This window comes from Mus caroli, unplaced genomic scaffold (assembly GCF_978045245.1).
Source record: "Mus caroli unplaced genomic scaffold, Mus_caroli_1 scaffold_4, whole genome shotgun sequence".
Taxonomy (NCBI): Eukaryota; Metazoa; Chordata; class Mammalia; order Rodentia; family Muridae; genus Mus; species Mus caroli.
In genome coordinates, this window is record NW_028227259.1 from 97,667,851 (window position 1) to 97,684,350 (window position 16,500).

General features: G+C 41.4%; 1 protein-coding gene and 1 pseudogene across 1 annotated transcript; one reads left to right on the forward strand and one right to left on the reverse strand.

Moving 5' to 3' along the window:
- The first annotated feature begins 303 nt into the window (after positions 1-303).
- On the forward strand, positions 304-2,944 carry LOC147005221 (PRAME family member 8-like; annotated as a pseudogene).
- A 5,627-nt stretch (positions 2,945-8,571) lies between these two features.
- LOC147005222 (AMMECR1-like protein) lies at positions 8,572-10,183 on the reverse strand. The gene is made up of 2 exons (XM_085836885.1): positions 9,258-10,183; positions 8,572-9,141 (listed from the first exon to the last, which is right to left on the reverse strand). The coding sequence occupies exons 1-2, from the start codon at positions 10,088-10,090 to the stop codon at positions 9,030-9,032; spliced, it is 945 nt and encodes a 314-aa protein (XP_085693011.1). The 5' UTR covers positions 10,091-10,183; the 3' UTR covers positions 8,572-9,029.
- Positions 10,184-16,500: the final 6,317 nt, after the last annotated feature.

Genomic DNA, 16,500 nt, shown 5'->3' on the forward strand with positions numbered 1-16,500 from the left:
TAAGCCTGTAAAAATTTTGAGCTGTCGTTGATCCTCCTCTACACCATGCTTGGTGTATGAGTTTCGACCCCAGAGCTCTGGTCCATGTGCTTTCTTGTTGTGGCTTTATTAAATCTTCCTTCCTATATTCTGAGTTTGGTCTCAGTGTCTTCTTGGGTTCGCGGCTGTCCCGAGGCTTGAGTAAGGGTCTCCCTCCGGGGGTCTTTCATATGTAATGGTGTGGAAGTTTTGCACACTTTGTCTTGAAAGTATATTTTTTTCTGAATCCTTCCCAAGAAGCCTTCTGACTGGAGACTGAAGAGGATGAGTGTTCAGACTCCATCCACACTCCAAAAGCTGGCATTGCAGGCTCTGCTGAGAGATGAGGATTTGGCCTTGTCCTCTCTGGAGGAGGTACCTTTTCTGCTCTTGCCAGCACTGTTGAAGGACGCCTTCACTGGCAGACTTAAGAAGCTCATTAAGGCAATGCTGGCAGCCTGGACTTTTCCTTGTCTCCCTGTGGGGTCTTTGATGAAGTCACCTAACCTGGAGACCTTGTAGGCTGTGCTGGATGAAATAGATATGTGACTGACAAGAGAATCTCACCCCAGGTGAGTAATAATCAAGTCGTCTATAAGGGAGCATTTGGGTACACAGTAGAGATTGTGGGGTCAGGGAGAATGGTTTCTGATGGGATCATCAGGCAGTGGTGCAGGAACCTTGAAGCTATTGTCTTCTTGGACTAAGGACAGTTATCAGTGGATTGCAACTTACTATAAGTAACCTCTAGAATGAGCCTATCCCTAGTTTTCCCACAAGCACGATTAATGGTATTGAGGAGAAAAATAATAGTACCTTAGTGGAAGAAAAGTGGTCAGGTCTACACATGCAGCTCAAGGAAAGATTCTGTACTATGTTTGTGTGCACATTGTACTGTTTAAAGAAATTATACCTTACCAAGGTGGGAGAGACTTGAGTTTAGAGTTTGGTAATCAAAGCTGACTAGCAGTAGTCATGTCTGCTGACATTTGACATGTTTCACTCCCGGCAGGGGAAACCTTCAGGTTCTGGACCTGAGGAATGTGCACCATGCCTTCTGGGACATATGGGCTGGTGCAGAGGATGGTAGCTGTTCATCAGAGCCCTTGGATGAGAAGCCTACAGTAGTGAAAGTCCTTCCAAGATATGCACGGAGGAGGCAGCTGAAGATGGTGGCTGACCTGTGCCTCAGGCCCCGCCAGGATGAGTCACAAGCATACTTCTTGAAGTGGGCCCAGCAGAGAAAGGACTCCCTACATTTGTGCTGTATAAACATGAAGATCTGGGCTATGCCCATGAACTTTGTCTTAGAGATTTTGAATGCCTTTCATCCAGAGCACATAGAGGAATTGGAACTGAACACTGAGTGGAATGTGTTCAATCTGGCCCATTTTGCTCCCTGCTTCGGGAAGATGAGAAATCTTTGCAAACTTCTCCTAGCACCCCTCTATAAGAACGTCTTCAAGATTGCCAATAGGACAGGACACAGAGAAGACAAGTGTGTGAAGGAGTTCATTTCTATCTTCTCCAAATTCATTTGTCTCCAGCATCTCTCCATGTGTGGTGTCCACTTTCTCACAGACCACATGAATCAGGTCTTCAGGTAAGCAAGGAGGGAGAGCTGGATTACCTAGCAGAGCACTTTTGCTTGTCCATTTTAAGGATTATTCATATATGATGCCTTACAGTCAGCCACCTGGAACAAAATTTAGGGACCCTTTAGAATATGGATGTTATGTGTAATGATTGAAAGTCTCAAATAATTACTCTTGAAGCAGAAGACTGAAGGGAGGTAAGGAGTAGCTCAGATCAGGTCAGAAGGAACTGTAATTCTTCTTGGAATCACGGCCAACAGGGAGGTGAGGATGTATTTAGGAGATGGGAGATATCATCAACGTGAGGAGGTGAGCTCTGTGCTAAGATATGCGGGAACAGCCTACTATATTCCCATGAGTAAAGGGTTTTGAGCCCCAGTACTGTGCAGTACAAGGGACATGAGGGATTGTATGGAACTGTAAGGGATAGCAAGAGTGACAGTTCAGATGCTGCGATTAAATGCAGCTTTGAATGAGCCTACATGTAATATCCCTAGATCCTGTCAGGACTCTCTTGGTATGGAAATTCCTCTATGTGTCTTAGGGGCTAAACTGGTTTTCTGCTTGAGACTGAAGCCAGCTGATTTCCTGTGTGTTTGACTTGATTAAGCTGATTTCAAAAGGAAGCATCTCAGATAATATCTATGGTCATTTGATCACACTGAGCTTGGTCACCTGGTCACTTCTATGACTGTGTAAACCCCACACCATGCTTTCCCTTACCATTTTCCTGATCTAACCATCTGGTCTCATTTATCCCTAGGTGCCTGATGACATCCTTGGACTCCCTCTCCATCACTCACTACCAAATTTCACAGTCAGACTTGGATTCCTTCTCTTGCTGCCAGAGTCTCTTTCAGCTAAAACATCTGGAGATGAAAGGTGTGGTCTTACAGGTTTTGGATGTGATGCCCCTGAGAGGTCTCTTAGAGAAAGTGGTAAAAACTCTTGAGACTCTGAATTTGCAGGGAGGTAAGATGAAGGACTCCCAGCTCAATGCACTCCTACCTTCCCTCATACAATGCTCTCAGCTCACCAAGATCAACTTCTACAACAATGACTTCTCCATGCCCATCCTGAAGGACCTATTACAGCACACAGCCAGCTGGAGCAAGATGAATGTGGAATAATACCCTGCCCCTCTGGAGTGCTATAATGAGTTGGGCCATGTCTCTGTAGAAAGATTTGCCCAACTGTGTCAGGATCTCATGGATACACTGAGGGCAATTAGGCAGCCCAAGAGCCTCTCTTTTGCTACACATATATGACACAAATGTGGCGAGTGCTGTATCTATGGCCTGGGAGTCAGACTATGTTTTTGCTGGGGGTGAACATGGATAAAGAACTTCTGCATGTGAATAAATGACAGGTTTGGGACACATCTCTGATGTGGGTTGCTCAGAGAATGTGACTTCAGGCAGTGTACAGATACTTGGAAAGAAAAGGATGAACAATAACTGGGATCTTGGAGGCTGAGCTTGACCTGGGGAACAGACAGATGGACTGTGTGTCCAGGTTCCTTGTGCAGTGATAAAGACAACTTGTTTAATTTAAGTGGACTCTGTCAGGACAGATTAACTAGATCCTTTGTCATTGACTTGTAAACTTTTTGTTCTTCACTATACTATTAAGTGAATACATAGAACATGGGTTCTTTAGATGTTATTCCTGTTGTCTGAGTAGAATAAAGTATCTAATTTTAAGCATTCTGTAGCAACTGCCCTCTGTTGAGAGTCAAAATGAACACATGGATGCCAGACATATCATGATTCAAAATCTTGGGTAGGTGGATAAAGTTATCAGCTAAGGTGGTTCACATATGGATATCTTGATTGGCCGGTGGTAAAGAAGTCAAAATACAATCTCCATGTCTCTCACACTCCTTTTTTTCTTTCTTTCATTCACCCTGTCTCCCTGACTGCCTTTCACCTTCACAGGCCTTGTTGCTTGGAACATGTGAACTTGCTGGAAGTTTGCTCACAGAAAATTCCTCTCAGGCTCTTCAGAAAAACAAACCAGTCAACAAACAAAACTCAGGAGCCCAAAAGTGCAATGAATCATGTTTTAATGGTACATGTTGCTTTAGAAGAGGGCAAAATTTGTTTTCAGAACTATCATCAGGTGCTTCCAGCTGCAACTCAGGCTTCAGGTGTTAATATCATTTCTTCAGACATCTGTGGATCCTGGCATTTACATGCACAATATGTACAATAAATCTGCGTATACACAAAATTGAGAATGTTGTATACAAAAATCACACCATTTCACAAAGACTTCAGAAAAATGAAGTAATTGAATAAATGACATTGGTCAGTAGCAGTTACCTGAGTTTTGTGTGTCTTCAATGGTATTCCCCCTCCACCACAGTGTGAAGAGAATGTGTGAAGATTCAGGTATTTTCATTGAGCTTAACTGGGGAGTAGTAGCCCAGTTTGTTCTGGGCTCTGGTTTGAGGCCTGCACCTTGGATGTTTGAAAGAATACTAGGACTTCATCCTAGAACATATCTATCTTTCTGTCTATTTTCCTGTCAGTCCTTTTCAAGACAGTGGTTGGGACTCTTAGTATTGCTCAACAGTTCTACATACTGGGTTCCTGCCTAAAGAATCTACAATACACACATACATTCACATACACACACACACACACACACACACACACACACACACACACACACTAAACAAATGAAAACAAGAAAGTATTGGGAATGAAAATTTAAAGATAATTCCAAATATTCTCTGTATGTGAAATAAACTCTTGATTGTATATATCCAATTACTTTACCTATAGCAATTCCTCACATCCTTAGTTTACCCAGTCTGGAGAGAGAAAGACCAGTAACTAGACTTGAGCTATAGTGTTAATTAGTCACTGAGCTGATCCATCAAATTTGAAAATTTCAAATTCTTTTCATACTATGTGAGATGGAGTCCCAAGACATCATACATGCCAAGCAAGCATCGAACCACTGAGATACATCTCAGATTGACTTTGATCTACTCATTTAGTTGTTCATTTCTGATGTACTTCCAGGGTCTTACATCATAGTCTATCCTGGCTGATAATTCTGTCTACTTAAGAGGATGTGCAGTCCCTAAGAGATTTTTTTTTTTAACTGGGGGCCACTTATTCTTCAGATCAGGTTTGGTCAAATTTACAAATCTCCTGCCTCATTCCTCATACTAATAAACATCATTTTAAGCCAATGTCACAAATGTCTTTATATGAGGAAAGAAAAATATTCAGAGTCACCTTGGGCCACATGCTATTCTTAGAGACAGCCAGAAGATCTGTAATGTGTGCTTGCCCATTTGGTCAAGAGATGGGCACACTGAACCAGGTAAGCAGAGCACACTGTGACCAAGAAAACAGAACATGATCTCATTCAGAAAATCAGTCTCTATACTAGCTTCTTTGGGGCTCTTTGTTGCTGTTGAGATGGGCTGTCATGTATGAGCTGCCTCTGCAGTAAGACAGCTGTGTACTCCTGATACTCCTCCCTCTTCTTTCCATGTGAAGGCAAGAGGTCAATATACCAAGCCCAGTCTCCAGCAAGGTTTTCAATGGCTTTTGAAATTAGACCGCTCATTACAAACAGTAGCTTGCAGTACCAAAGGTGCTTTTTACTCTCCAATTTCTCCTTAATGTAGAACAAGAGTACGCAGTTACACAGGAACTGTTTTCACTGCTGGCTGTGGTGGTCCACAGCCCCACTCTCAGGATTTAAGGGTGGTAGCATCAGGGTAAGTATTCAAGCTAGCCTCAGCTTCATAATTACCTGCAGGCTAGGTTAGTCTACATCAGATGACTCAAAAATAAAGAAATATGTATGGAAAGTAGATCAGGGCATATCATCTCTAAGATATTGACCCAAAACTCCCATGTTCTGAGTGGCTGGGTAATCACCTTCACAGGGGCAGAGTGAGGAAGATGGGAAAGGGGGGTTGCAAAAGGGAGACATGAAAAGGGAAAAACATTTGAAATGTAAATATAGAAAATATCGGAGACAAAATCCCCAGCAACAAAAAACCAAAAAACCAACAAATAAACAAAACACAAAGAGAATCATATGAAGAATCAACAAAACGAAGAGCTGATTCTTTGAGTAAAAGCACTAAAATGGATATACTCTTAGCCAAACTATAAAGGGCACAGAGCAAGAATCTAAATTAATAAAATCAGAAAAGAAAAGGAAGAATTAGCCACAGACTTAGCAAGGGGAAAGTAGAACACGATGGAGGAGGGTCTTTTCAGAGGGGAAATCAGGAACTGGGATAACATTTGAAATGGAAATAAAGAAAATATCCAGTAATAAAAAAGAAAAGGGAGACGGGACACCAGACACCAAGGAAATCTTTTGGTTTTAAGGCAAAAACCTGTACTCTACAAAATTGGAAAATCTAAATGAAATGGATTATTTTCAACACAAATGCAACTTACAAAGTTTAAAACTCAATGTCAAGTTAACTGTCTAGTCCTATAACCCCTACAGAACTACTAGTAATCATTAAAAGTCTTGCATCCAAAAAAAATGGCTAAGGGCCAGACTGTTTTAGTGCAGAACTTTACTATACTTTCTTATTTTTTTAATTTTTTATTAGGAATTTTCCTTATTTACATTTCTAATGCTATCCCAAAAGTCCCCCACACCCTCCCCCACCCACTCCCACTTCTTGGCCCTGGCATTCCCCTGTACTGAGGCATATAAAGTTTGCGCGACCAATGGGCCTCTCTTTCCAATGATGGACGACTAGGCTATGTTCTGACATATATATGCAGCTAGAGATACAAGCTCTGCGGTTGTACTGGGTAGTTCATATTGTTGTTCCACCTCTAGGGTTGCAGATTCCCCCAACCCCACCTTTTTGGGTGCTTTCTGTAGCTCCTCCATTGGGTGACCTGTGATCCATCCAATAGCTGACTGTGAACAGCCACTTCTGTGTTTGCTAGGCACGGCATAGTCTCACAAGAGACAGCTATATCAGGATCCTTTCAACAAAATCTTGCGAGTATATGCAATGGTGTCAGCGTTTGGAGGCTAATTATGGGATGGATCTCAGGGTATGGCAGTCTCTAGATGGTCCATCTTTTCGTCTCAGCTCCAAACTTTGTCTCTGTAACTCCTTCCATGGGTGTTTTGTTTCCAATTCTAAGAAGAGGCAAAGTGTCCACACTTTGCTCTTTGTTCTTCTTGAGTTTCCTGTGTTTTTCAAATTGTATTTTATATCTTCGGTATTCTAAATTTCTGGGCTAATATCCACTTATCAGTGAGTACATATCATGTGAGCTTTATTTTTTGTGATTGGGTTATATCACTCAGGATGATGCCCTCCAGGTCCATCCATTTGCCTAGGAATTTCATAAACCCATTCTTTTTAATAGCTGAGTAGTACCCCATTGTGTAAATGTACCACATTTTCTGTATCCATTCCTCTGTTGAGGGGCATCTGGGTTCTTTCCAGCTTCTGGCTATTATAAATAAGGCTGCTATGAACATAGTGGTGCATGTGTCTTTCTTACTATTTGGAACATCTTCTGGATATATGCCCAGGAGAGGTATTGTGGGATCATCTGGTAGTACTGTGTCCAATTTTCTGAGGAACCACCAGACTGATTTCCAGAGTGGTTGTACAAACTTGCAATCCCATCAACAATGGAGGAGTATTCCTCTTTCTCCATATCCTCGCCAACATCTGCTGTCACATGAATTTTTGATCTTAGCCATTCTGACTGGTGTGAGGTGGAATATCAGGGTTGTTTTGATTTGCATTTTCCTGATGATTAAGGATGCTGAACATTTTTTTTTTCATGTGCTTCTCAGCCATTCGGTATTCCTCAGGTGAGAATTCTTTGTTTAGCTCTGAGCCCCATTTTTTAATGGGGTTATTTGATTTTTCTGGAGTCCACCTTCTTGAGTTCTTTATACATATTTGATATTAGTCCCCTATCTGATTTATGATAGGTAAAGATCTTTTCCCAATCTGTTGGTGGCCTTTTTGTCTTATTGACGGTGTCTTTTGCCTTACAGAAGCTTTGCAATTTTATGAGGTCACATTTGTTGATTCTCGATCTTATAGTACAAGCCATTGCAGCTCTATTCAGGAATTTTCCCCCAGTGCCCATATATTTGAGGCTTTTCCCCACTTTCTCCTCTATAAGTTTCAGTGTCTCTAGTTTTTTTTTTGTATAGATGATTTATTATAAACAGTAAAATATGTCTCAACTACAAACCCTTTTTCATGTGTACAGGGTTTCTAACATGAGTTATTTTAACATTAGGAAGCAAAAACATTTTAAGAACCTCACAGTGGAAACAACCCAACACTAACAAACTCTAATGATCAAAGACATTCGATTTTAGCTCAGGAAAACAAGAACAATTCATAATTACAGAGTATATGTCCTAGCTGTGGGTATGATGAGACAAGCCATCTTTCCAGACCAAAAGGCACTCACAGCTAGGGATGAAACAAATTCCAAACCAAGCCAGCAGTTTAGCTGGTTCTCTGAGAGCAGTGGGTACCTTGCAGCCTATAGCTAAAGGAAACCCAGGGCAGGAAACTTTCCCTTTCCACTACCACCACTAACTGGCCACCCTTATCACTGCTTTGGTCAATGTATGAAAGGCAGCTCAGTTCTAATTCAGAGCTTTACCTCCCTATGCAAAGCTCCCAAGTGGACAATCCACAATTGCTTTTTCCTGAGAGCTATCTGCCACATGTTCCCATGAGGTGACCAAGACTGTGTACTTCAACTTGTGAATGCCTATGCTCAAGTCAGGACTGACACCAATAGAGCCATCACAGGACTTCTGATCTTGGTTTGAGAATCTTATCCAGGACTTACAGGGGCTCATGGTGCCCACGTTCAACCCTAACATGGTGTTCACTTCTGAAGCATGGAGATTGTGGATCGATCAACTCTTGGTACACAATAAACTGGAAGTTTAAAAAAAGGAATTTAAAACAACCTAAAAGTGGTTCATGTTGGTCTCCGTTGCCCAGACTGCCAGGGAGTACACCTAATTGATGTGGTGGGCTGTGGGGGATTGGGGAAGAAGCCTCCATGGATCACAGTCAATTCCAGTTTTCAGTGTGTGGCCAATATTTGTGGGAAATCACTAGACAACGTCTTCTGAACCCACACAGCCATTCTCACTGGTTATTGGGGAGCCCTGATCCAACAGAACCCCAGATTGAGGAAAGGCTGATATAAGGCTTGGGCCCCTCATGTTCTGTTGCATTCAATGTATCCCCACACCCTCCAGTCAGCAGGAGGCAGACTTGGCAAGGGAAGCTAGCATCATAAAATGGTGCAGTAATAGAAGTAACTGGACCAGGAAGAGGAGGCATCTGCTCCAATGATGTCATAGCCATTGGTGGCCACAGGGGGGTGGGACTGGTCATGTAGCCGTGTGTCAGGAGTAATGATTGTAGAGGGGCGGGGCATGAAGAGTGCCATTCCGGAAACAGTGCTGTCGAGAAGCAATATACTCTGCATAACTGATTGTCACCTTCTCACTTCGATACCTAATTCTGGGTCAAACTCTGATGAAGCAGGTTAATGGATCCTTGGCTATAGGAAGGTCTCAATCCCCAGGTGAATATGCCACATCACGGGGCCATCAGAACAGAATTCATAGCACTTTGGTTTTGCTCTTGTGAGTTTGATTGATTTTCTGAATTCACTGGTAATTGGAGCCTTAAAACCACCTGTCCTGAGCAAGGAATCTATTGTCTGGATCTGATCCCAGTCTTGTTCCTTAGCAACCTCAGGTAAATATGTGGCTGTGCGTTCGATGCCTTTTTCGTTGATGAATTCAATCCGAATTCCATGGACCCCTACCTCCCAGTCCAGGTAGTCACTGGCATCTTCAAAGTTAGTAAGGAGGGAGACAGAACAGAAAAGTTTGGGCAGCTCCTCTCGGGTCAGGGGAGGGAATCGACTGTCCTTAAGTGCACTGGTTAATGTGTATTCCCCGAGTCCTGAATGAAGATTCATGGCTGAGAAGGTCCCAATGCAGCCACGAAGCCGCTTGTCTCGCCCTGTCTTCCAGGTCACAAAGAGAGGATAGGGGTCATTGGTGAATCTAGGAAGTCGTGGCTGTGGAAAGCCATAGAGGTGACAGTAGAGTACATCAAAGCAGTAGCAGCACATTTCTGCAGTCACCACCAGGTTCTTAGTGGTATTGGCAGTTCCATTGGGCCGGGGGAGAGGGCTCAGGGCTCCAGATGCAGGATTCATTCGTGTAATAGGAGAGTTTCCAGGTCCCAGAGTTAAGTCCAATACATTTTCCCGACCACTGCTGTTGTCCACATGCTGGTGGTTTTGAAAAGGTCCTGAACTTGAGCCAGGAACAGTTGTAGACTGGTTCCCGTGACTGTGTGTTCCACTTCCAGATAGTTTGGGCTTCTTGACACCACAACAGCCTGCTGCCAACTTGGGCTCAAGGGGAGGAACACAACGTCTTTTTCCCATCCTGATTTGGTGTTCGTGATCTGGAATGCTGCAGAACCTGAAAGCAGAAAGGTTATAGTCCCAGATGAAATAGCTACAATAGGAAAGGGAAGCTATTTTGCCTCTGGAATGAATCTTCTTTCTTCCAATTCCATTCCTTCTTCCAATGCAATCAGTCCGTAGTCCAACTAACCCAACAAAGGTCAGTTGTGATGAGAAATTCAAGAATCTAGTAGTTTCTCAGTCCCAACAGGATTTTCAGCCGGTCTTCTAAGATCTAACGGATTTGCTGGCAAACGTGTGCAAGCAGGCAAAAGAAGGGTGTCTCTGGTTTTATGTGGAGTTCCTTAATCCACTAAGATTTGCCCTTAGTACCTGGAGATAGAAATGGATCAATTCGCATTCTTCTACATGATAACTGCCAGTTGTTGTAACACCATTTGTTCAAAATGCTGTCTTTTTTCCACTGGATGGTTGTAGCTCCTTTGTCAATGATCAAGTGACCAAAGGTGTGTGGGTTCATTTCTGGATCTTCAATTCTATTCCATTGGTCTACTTGTCTGTCACTATACCAGTACCATGCAGTTTGTATCACAATTGCTCTGTAGTACAGCTTTAGGTCAGGCATGGTGATTCCTCCTGAGGTTCTTTTATCCTTCAGAAGAGTTTTTGCTATCCTAGGTTTTTTGTTATTCCAGATAAATTTGGAGATTGCCCTTTCTAATTCGCTGAAGAATTGAGTTGGGATTTTGTTGGGGATTGCATTGAATCTGTAGATTGCTTTTGGTAAGATAGCTATTTTTACTGTATTGATTCTGCCAACCCATGAGCATGGGAGATATTTCCATCTTCTGAGATCTTCTTTAATATCTTTCATTAGAGATTTGAAGTTCTTATCATACAAATCTTTCACTTCCTTAGTTAGAGTCATACCAAGGTATTTTATATTATTTGTGACTATTGAGAAGGGTGTTGTTTCCCTAATTACATTCACAGCATGTTTATCCTTTGTGTAGAGAATGGCCATTGACTTGTTTGAGGTAATTTACATCCATCTACTTCACTGAAGCTGTTTATCAGGTTTAGGAGTTCTCATGTGGAATTTTTAGGGTCACTTATATATACTATCATATCATCTGCAAAAAGTCATATTTTGACTTCTTTCCAATTTGTATCCTCTTGATCTCCTTTTCTTGTCGAATTGCTCCAGCTAGGACTTCAAGTACAATGTTGAATAGGTAGGTAGAAAGTACGCAGCCTTGTCTAGTCCCTGAGTTTAGTGGGATTGCTTCCAGCTTCTCAACATTTACTTTGATGTTGGCTACTGGTTTGCTGTAGATTGCTTTTTTTTTTTTCTTTCTTTCTTTTCTTTTTCTTTTTTTTAAATTTTTTTCTTTTTTTAAAATTTTTTAATTAGGTATTTTCATCATTTACATTTCCAATGCTATCCCAAAAGTCCCCCATACCCACCTCCCCACTCCCCTACCCGCCAATCCCCCTTTTGGGCCCTGGCGTTTCCCTGTACTGGGGCATATAAAGTTTGCAAGTCCAATGGGCCTCTCTTTCCAGTGATGGCCTACTAGGCCATCTTTTGATACATATGCAGCTAGAGTTAAGAGCTCCGGAGTATTGGTTAGTTCATATTGTTGTTCCACGTATAGGGTTGCAGTTCCCTTTAGTTCCTTGGGTGATTTCTCTAGCTCCTTCATTGGGGACCCTGTGATCCATTCGATAGCTGACTGTGAGCATCCACTTCTGTGTTTGCTAGGCCCTGGCATAGTCTCACAAGACACAGCTCCTCGTTTGGGTTGGTTCTTCTTGTTTCCACTTGTTTGATTTCCCCCCTGAGTTTGATTATTACCTGCCATCTACTCCTCTCGGGTGAATTGGCTTCCCTTTGTTCTAGAGCTTTTAGATGTGTTGTTAAGCTGCTCATGTGTGCTTTCTCTAGTTTCTTTTTTGGGAGGCACTCAGAGGTATGAGTTTTCCTCTTAGAAATGCATTCATTGTGTCCCATAAGTTTGGGTATGTTGTGGCTTCATTTTCATTAAACGCTAAAAAGTCCTTAATTTCTTTCTTTATTCCATCCTTGACCAAGGTATCATTGAGGAGAGTGTTGTTCAGTTTCCACCTGAATTATGGCTTTCTATCATTTATGTTGTTATTGAAGATCAGCCTTAGTCCATGGTGATCTGATAGGATGCATGGGACAATTTCAATAATTTTGTATCTGTTGAGGCCTGTTTTGTGACCAATTATATGGTCAATTTTGGAGAAGGTACCATGAGCTGCTGAGAAGAAGGTTTATCCTTTTGTTTTAGGATAAAATGTTCTGCAGACATCTGTTAGATCCATTTGTTTCATAACTTCTGTTAGTTTCACTGTGTCCCTGTTTAGTTTCTGTTTCCATGATCGGTCCATTGGTGAAAGTGGTGTGTTGAAGTCTCCCACTATTATTGTATGAGGTACAATGTGTGCTTTGAGCTTTACTAAAGTTTCTTTAATGAATGTGGCCGCCCTTGTATTTGGAGCATAGATATTCAGAATTGAGAGTTCCTCTTGGAATATTTTACCTTTGATGAGTATGAAGTGTCCCTCCTTGTCTTTTTTTATAACTTTGGTTTGGATGTCGCTTTTATTAGATATTAGAATGGCTACTCCAGCTTGTTTCTTCAGACCATTTGTTTGGAAAATTGTTTTCCAGCCTTTCATTCTGAGGTAGTGTCTATCTTTTTCCCTGAGATGGATTTCCTGTAAGCAGAAAAATGTTGGGTCCTGTTTGTGTAGCCAGTCTGTTAGTCTATGTCTTTTTATTGGAGAGTTGAGTCCGCTGATATTAAGAGATATTAAGGAAAAGTAATTGTTGCTTCCTATTATTTTTTGTTAAAGTTGACATTCTGTTCTTGTGGATTCATGGAAAGATAAAGTGTGAATTTGGTTCACTCTTGAAACACTTGGTTTCTCCATCTAAGGTAATTTAATGTTTGGCTGGGTATAGTAGCCTGGATTGGCATTTGTGTTCTCTTAGTGTCTGCATAACATCTGTTCAGGCTCTTCTGGCTTTCATAATCTTTGGTGAAAACTCTGATGTAATTCTGATAGGCTAGCCTTTATATGTTACTTGACCTGTTTCCCTTACTGCTTTTAATATTCTATCTTTATTTAGTGCATTTGTTGTTCTGATTACTATGAGTCAGGAGGAATTTCTTTTCTGGTCCAGTCTATTTGGAGTTTTGTAGGCTTCTTGTATGTTCATGGGCATCACTTTTTTTAGGTTTGGGAAGCTTTCATCTATAATTTTTTGAAGATATTTGCTGGCCCTTTGAATTGAAAATCTTCATCCTCATCTGCTCCTATTATCCGTAGATTTGGTCTTCTCATTGTGTCTTGGATTTCCTGGATGTTTTGAGTTAGGATCTCTTTTTATTTTCCATTTTCTTTGATTGTTGTGTGGATGTTCTCTATTGAATCTTCTGCACCTGAGATTCTCCCTTCCATCTCTTGTATTCTTTTGCTGGTGCTTGCATCTATGGTTTCAGTGTTCTCTTCTAGGGTTTCTATCTCTAGCCTTGCCTCACTTTGGGTTTTCTTTATTATGTCTACTTCTGTTTTTAGGTCTTGTATGGTTTTATTCAATTCCATCATCTGGTTTGTCGTGTTTTCGTGCAATTGTTTAAGGGATTTTTGTGCTTCCTCTTTAAGGTCTTCTACCTGTTTAGCAGTGTTCTTCTGTATTTCTTTAAGTGAGTTATTAAAGTCCTTCTTGTTTTCCTCTACCATCATCATGAGATATGCTTTTAAATCCACCTCTAGCTTTTCCGGTGTGTTGGGGTGCCCTGGACTGGGCGAGGTGGGAGTGCTGAGTTCTGATAATGGTGAGTGGTCTTGGTTTCTGTTAGTAAGATTCTTACGTTTACCTTTCGCCATCTGGTAATATCTGGAGTTACTTGCTATGTTGTCTCTTGTTAGAGATTGTTCCTCTTGTGTTTCTGTTAGCCTCTATCAGCAGACATGGGAGACTAGCTCTCTCCTCTGAGTTTCAGTGGTTAGAGCACTCTCTACAGGCAAGCTCTCCTCTTACAGGGAAGGTGCACAGCTATCTGGTATTCGGAACGCCTCCTGGCTGAAGATGAAGGCCCAAAACAGGACCTGTCCCAGAAGCTGTGTTGCTTCGGCCTGTCCCAGAAGCTGTTACCTACTGTAGTCCACACTCTCACCTGCACAAACTAGTCTCAAAGGGATCCGGGAACCAAGATGGCTCCCCAGGTGCTCCTGCAAAGCCCTCCCAGGCAGGGCAGACAACTCTCCTCTGGCAGGGAAGGTACCCAGATGTCTGGAGCCCGAAAAGGGGGCTGCCTCAGAAGCTCTGTGGCTCTCGTCCACACTCTTACCTGTGCAGAGTACTCTCAGCAGAGTCCCGTAACCAAGATGTCTCCCACCGATCCTATTTAGAAATTTTTAAAATATACTTACGAATAATAAAATGTATCTCCTAGAAACACTCATAATCTTTTATGTGTAAACTGATCGTTAGACAATGCACACAAATGTACAATGCATTTTAAAAACTCTTTCACTATATCAGCTGATATTACATGAGGGCTTTTGAATATATTTCTTAATGATTCATTATTAATATTTTATGCTATTTTACTATGCTTATTTTTCATGTTTTGAAACAATTTATTATTCATCATTATATGTAGAATCCTCAGTTATGGATAGTATTAAATATTCATTAATGATATTTTAGGGTATAAAAAGATATGAATATAAAAGTTGAATAATTTTTATGTAGTATTTGATTCTCAAAATGCTCAATATTATTTTGTTTGAGTGTAAAATGCATTTAAATAATAAAAAAGATTAAATTTGTACTTTAAGAGGAGAGAACCAGGCCACAGTCATAATCAGGTTAGAGCAAACCTCAACTGCAATAGAGTAAAGTACTCAATGTCTTATATCTGGGATCGACTCACTCTCTTCTGGGCTCTTTTAAAGGGCTTGAGTCACTTCTTCACTCTTCCCTGTACAGAACACAAATCTTGTCTTCTAGGCTCAGGCTGGATCAACTCCATACTTGTTCTTGGTACTCATGCCTAGGTACTGCATCTACAAATGCTGGGGGTCTTTCAACTGGATAGCACTTTCACCCATAGCCTTTCGTAGACTCCAAGACTCCAGAACTGCTCTCCAATGCCAAGCCTCATCTGTTCTCCCCTAATTACCTTCAAAACCAGCACCACCTGGGTAACTCTTTCACTACCAAGTTCAGCTGCTAATCTTGGAATACAGCTTCTTTGGATTCTGAGAGAACACTTTACAGATGACTTCATCTCAATAATGCTGGTCTCTTAATGTAACTCTGCTGATTCTTAAGCCCCAGCTAACCTGTATTGATATTTCAGGAAAGCAAAGGTTTCACTTTAGTTGTTCTGGTGACTTGTTCATCAGAGCTGATTCTTTAACTAAAACCTGAATATATATAATATAATATATATATTGGATATTAGTCCCCTATCTGATTTAGGAGTATGTGGGGGATTTTTGAGATGGCATTGTAAATGTAATTGAAATAAATACTCAATTAAAAAAAAAAGAAACAGAAAAAAAGTAAAGGAAAGTACCATAAATCTTATACATAAGTGCATGTAGTGCTGTTGGGTGGTTGGTTTGGGTCCTAGTTTATTGTGGGTAACTATACAAAACAGATCTACTGACTTCTATCATGATCTATTTCTATTGGCACAGTACATAACAGAATCTGTAATTGATTTTGGGATTGGACAGTTTCCTAGTGTGAGCAGGAACATATGAGAAAGTTGCCTTATACTTGACAGACTAGCCAGGTAAGAGTTACCTAGGCCTTAAATTCCATCCAGGCCTTCATAGTTTACCTGAGTGCAAGGAATGTGTTGGTGTGTTGGCAGAGGACTTTGCATGTAGGCTTGGGAGCACTAGAACCTGAAGTGGTTTCTCTCCTTACACCTGTGGTCCCATTGTGGCGTTCAGGCTTGGTAGGAAGTACCATTGACCACTAGCCATCTCACAGCCTACTAAGATCTCTTAAAGTTTTTTTTCTTAGAAAACATTTATTTTTCATTTTTTGTTTTTACATTTTTGAGACAGGCATTCTGTTTAACAGGACTGACTGTCCCAGAACTCACTTGGTAGACTAAGCTAGCTCAAAGTCAGAGGTCTACCTACCTCTGCCTCGCAAATGCTTGGATTAAAGGCCTGTAGTAGCACCCCCCCAGCTAAATTAGATTTTTGTATTGTTTGGTTTGGTTCGGTTTTTGAGAGTGTGTTTCTCTATTTTAGAGTCCCCCCCCCCCCCCGTCTCACATTTCTTTATGTAGATTGGTTTGCACTGTAAAGCTCCATCTCCTGTCTGCAGGGTGCTAGGATTAGAATCACGTGCCAGCCCAGCC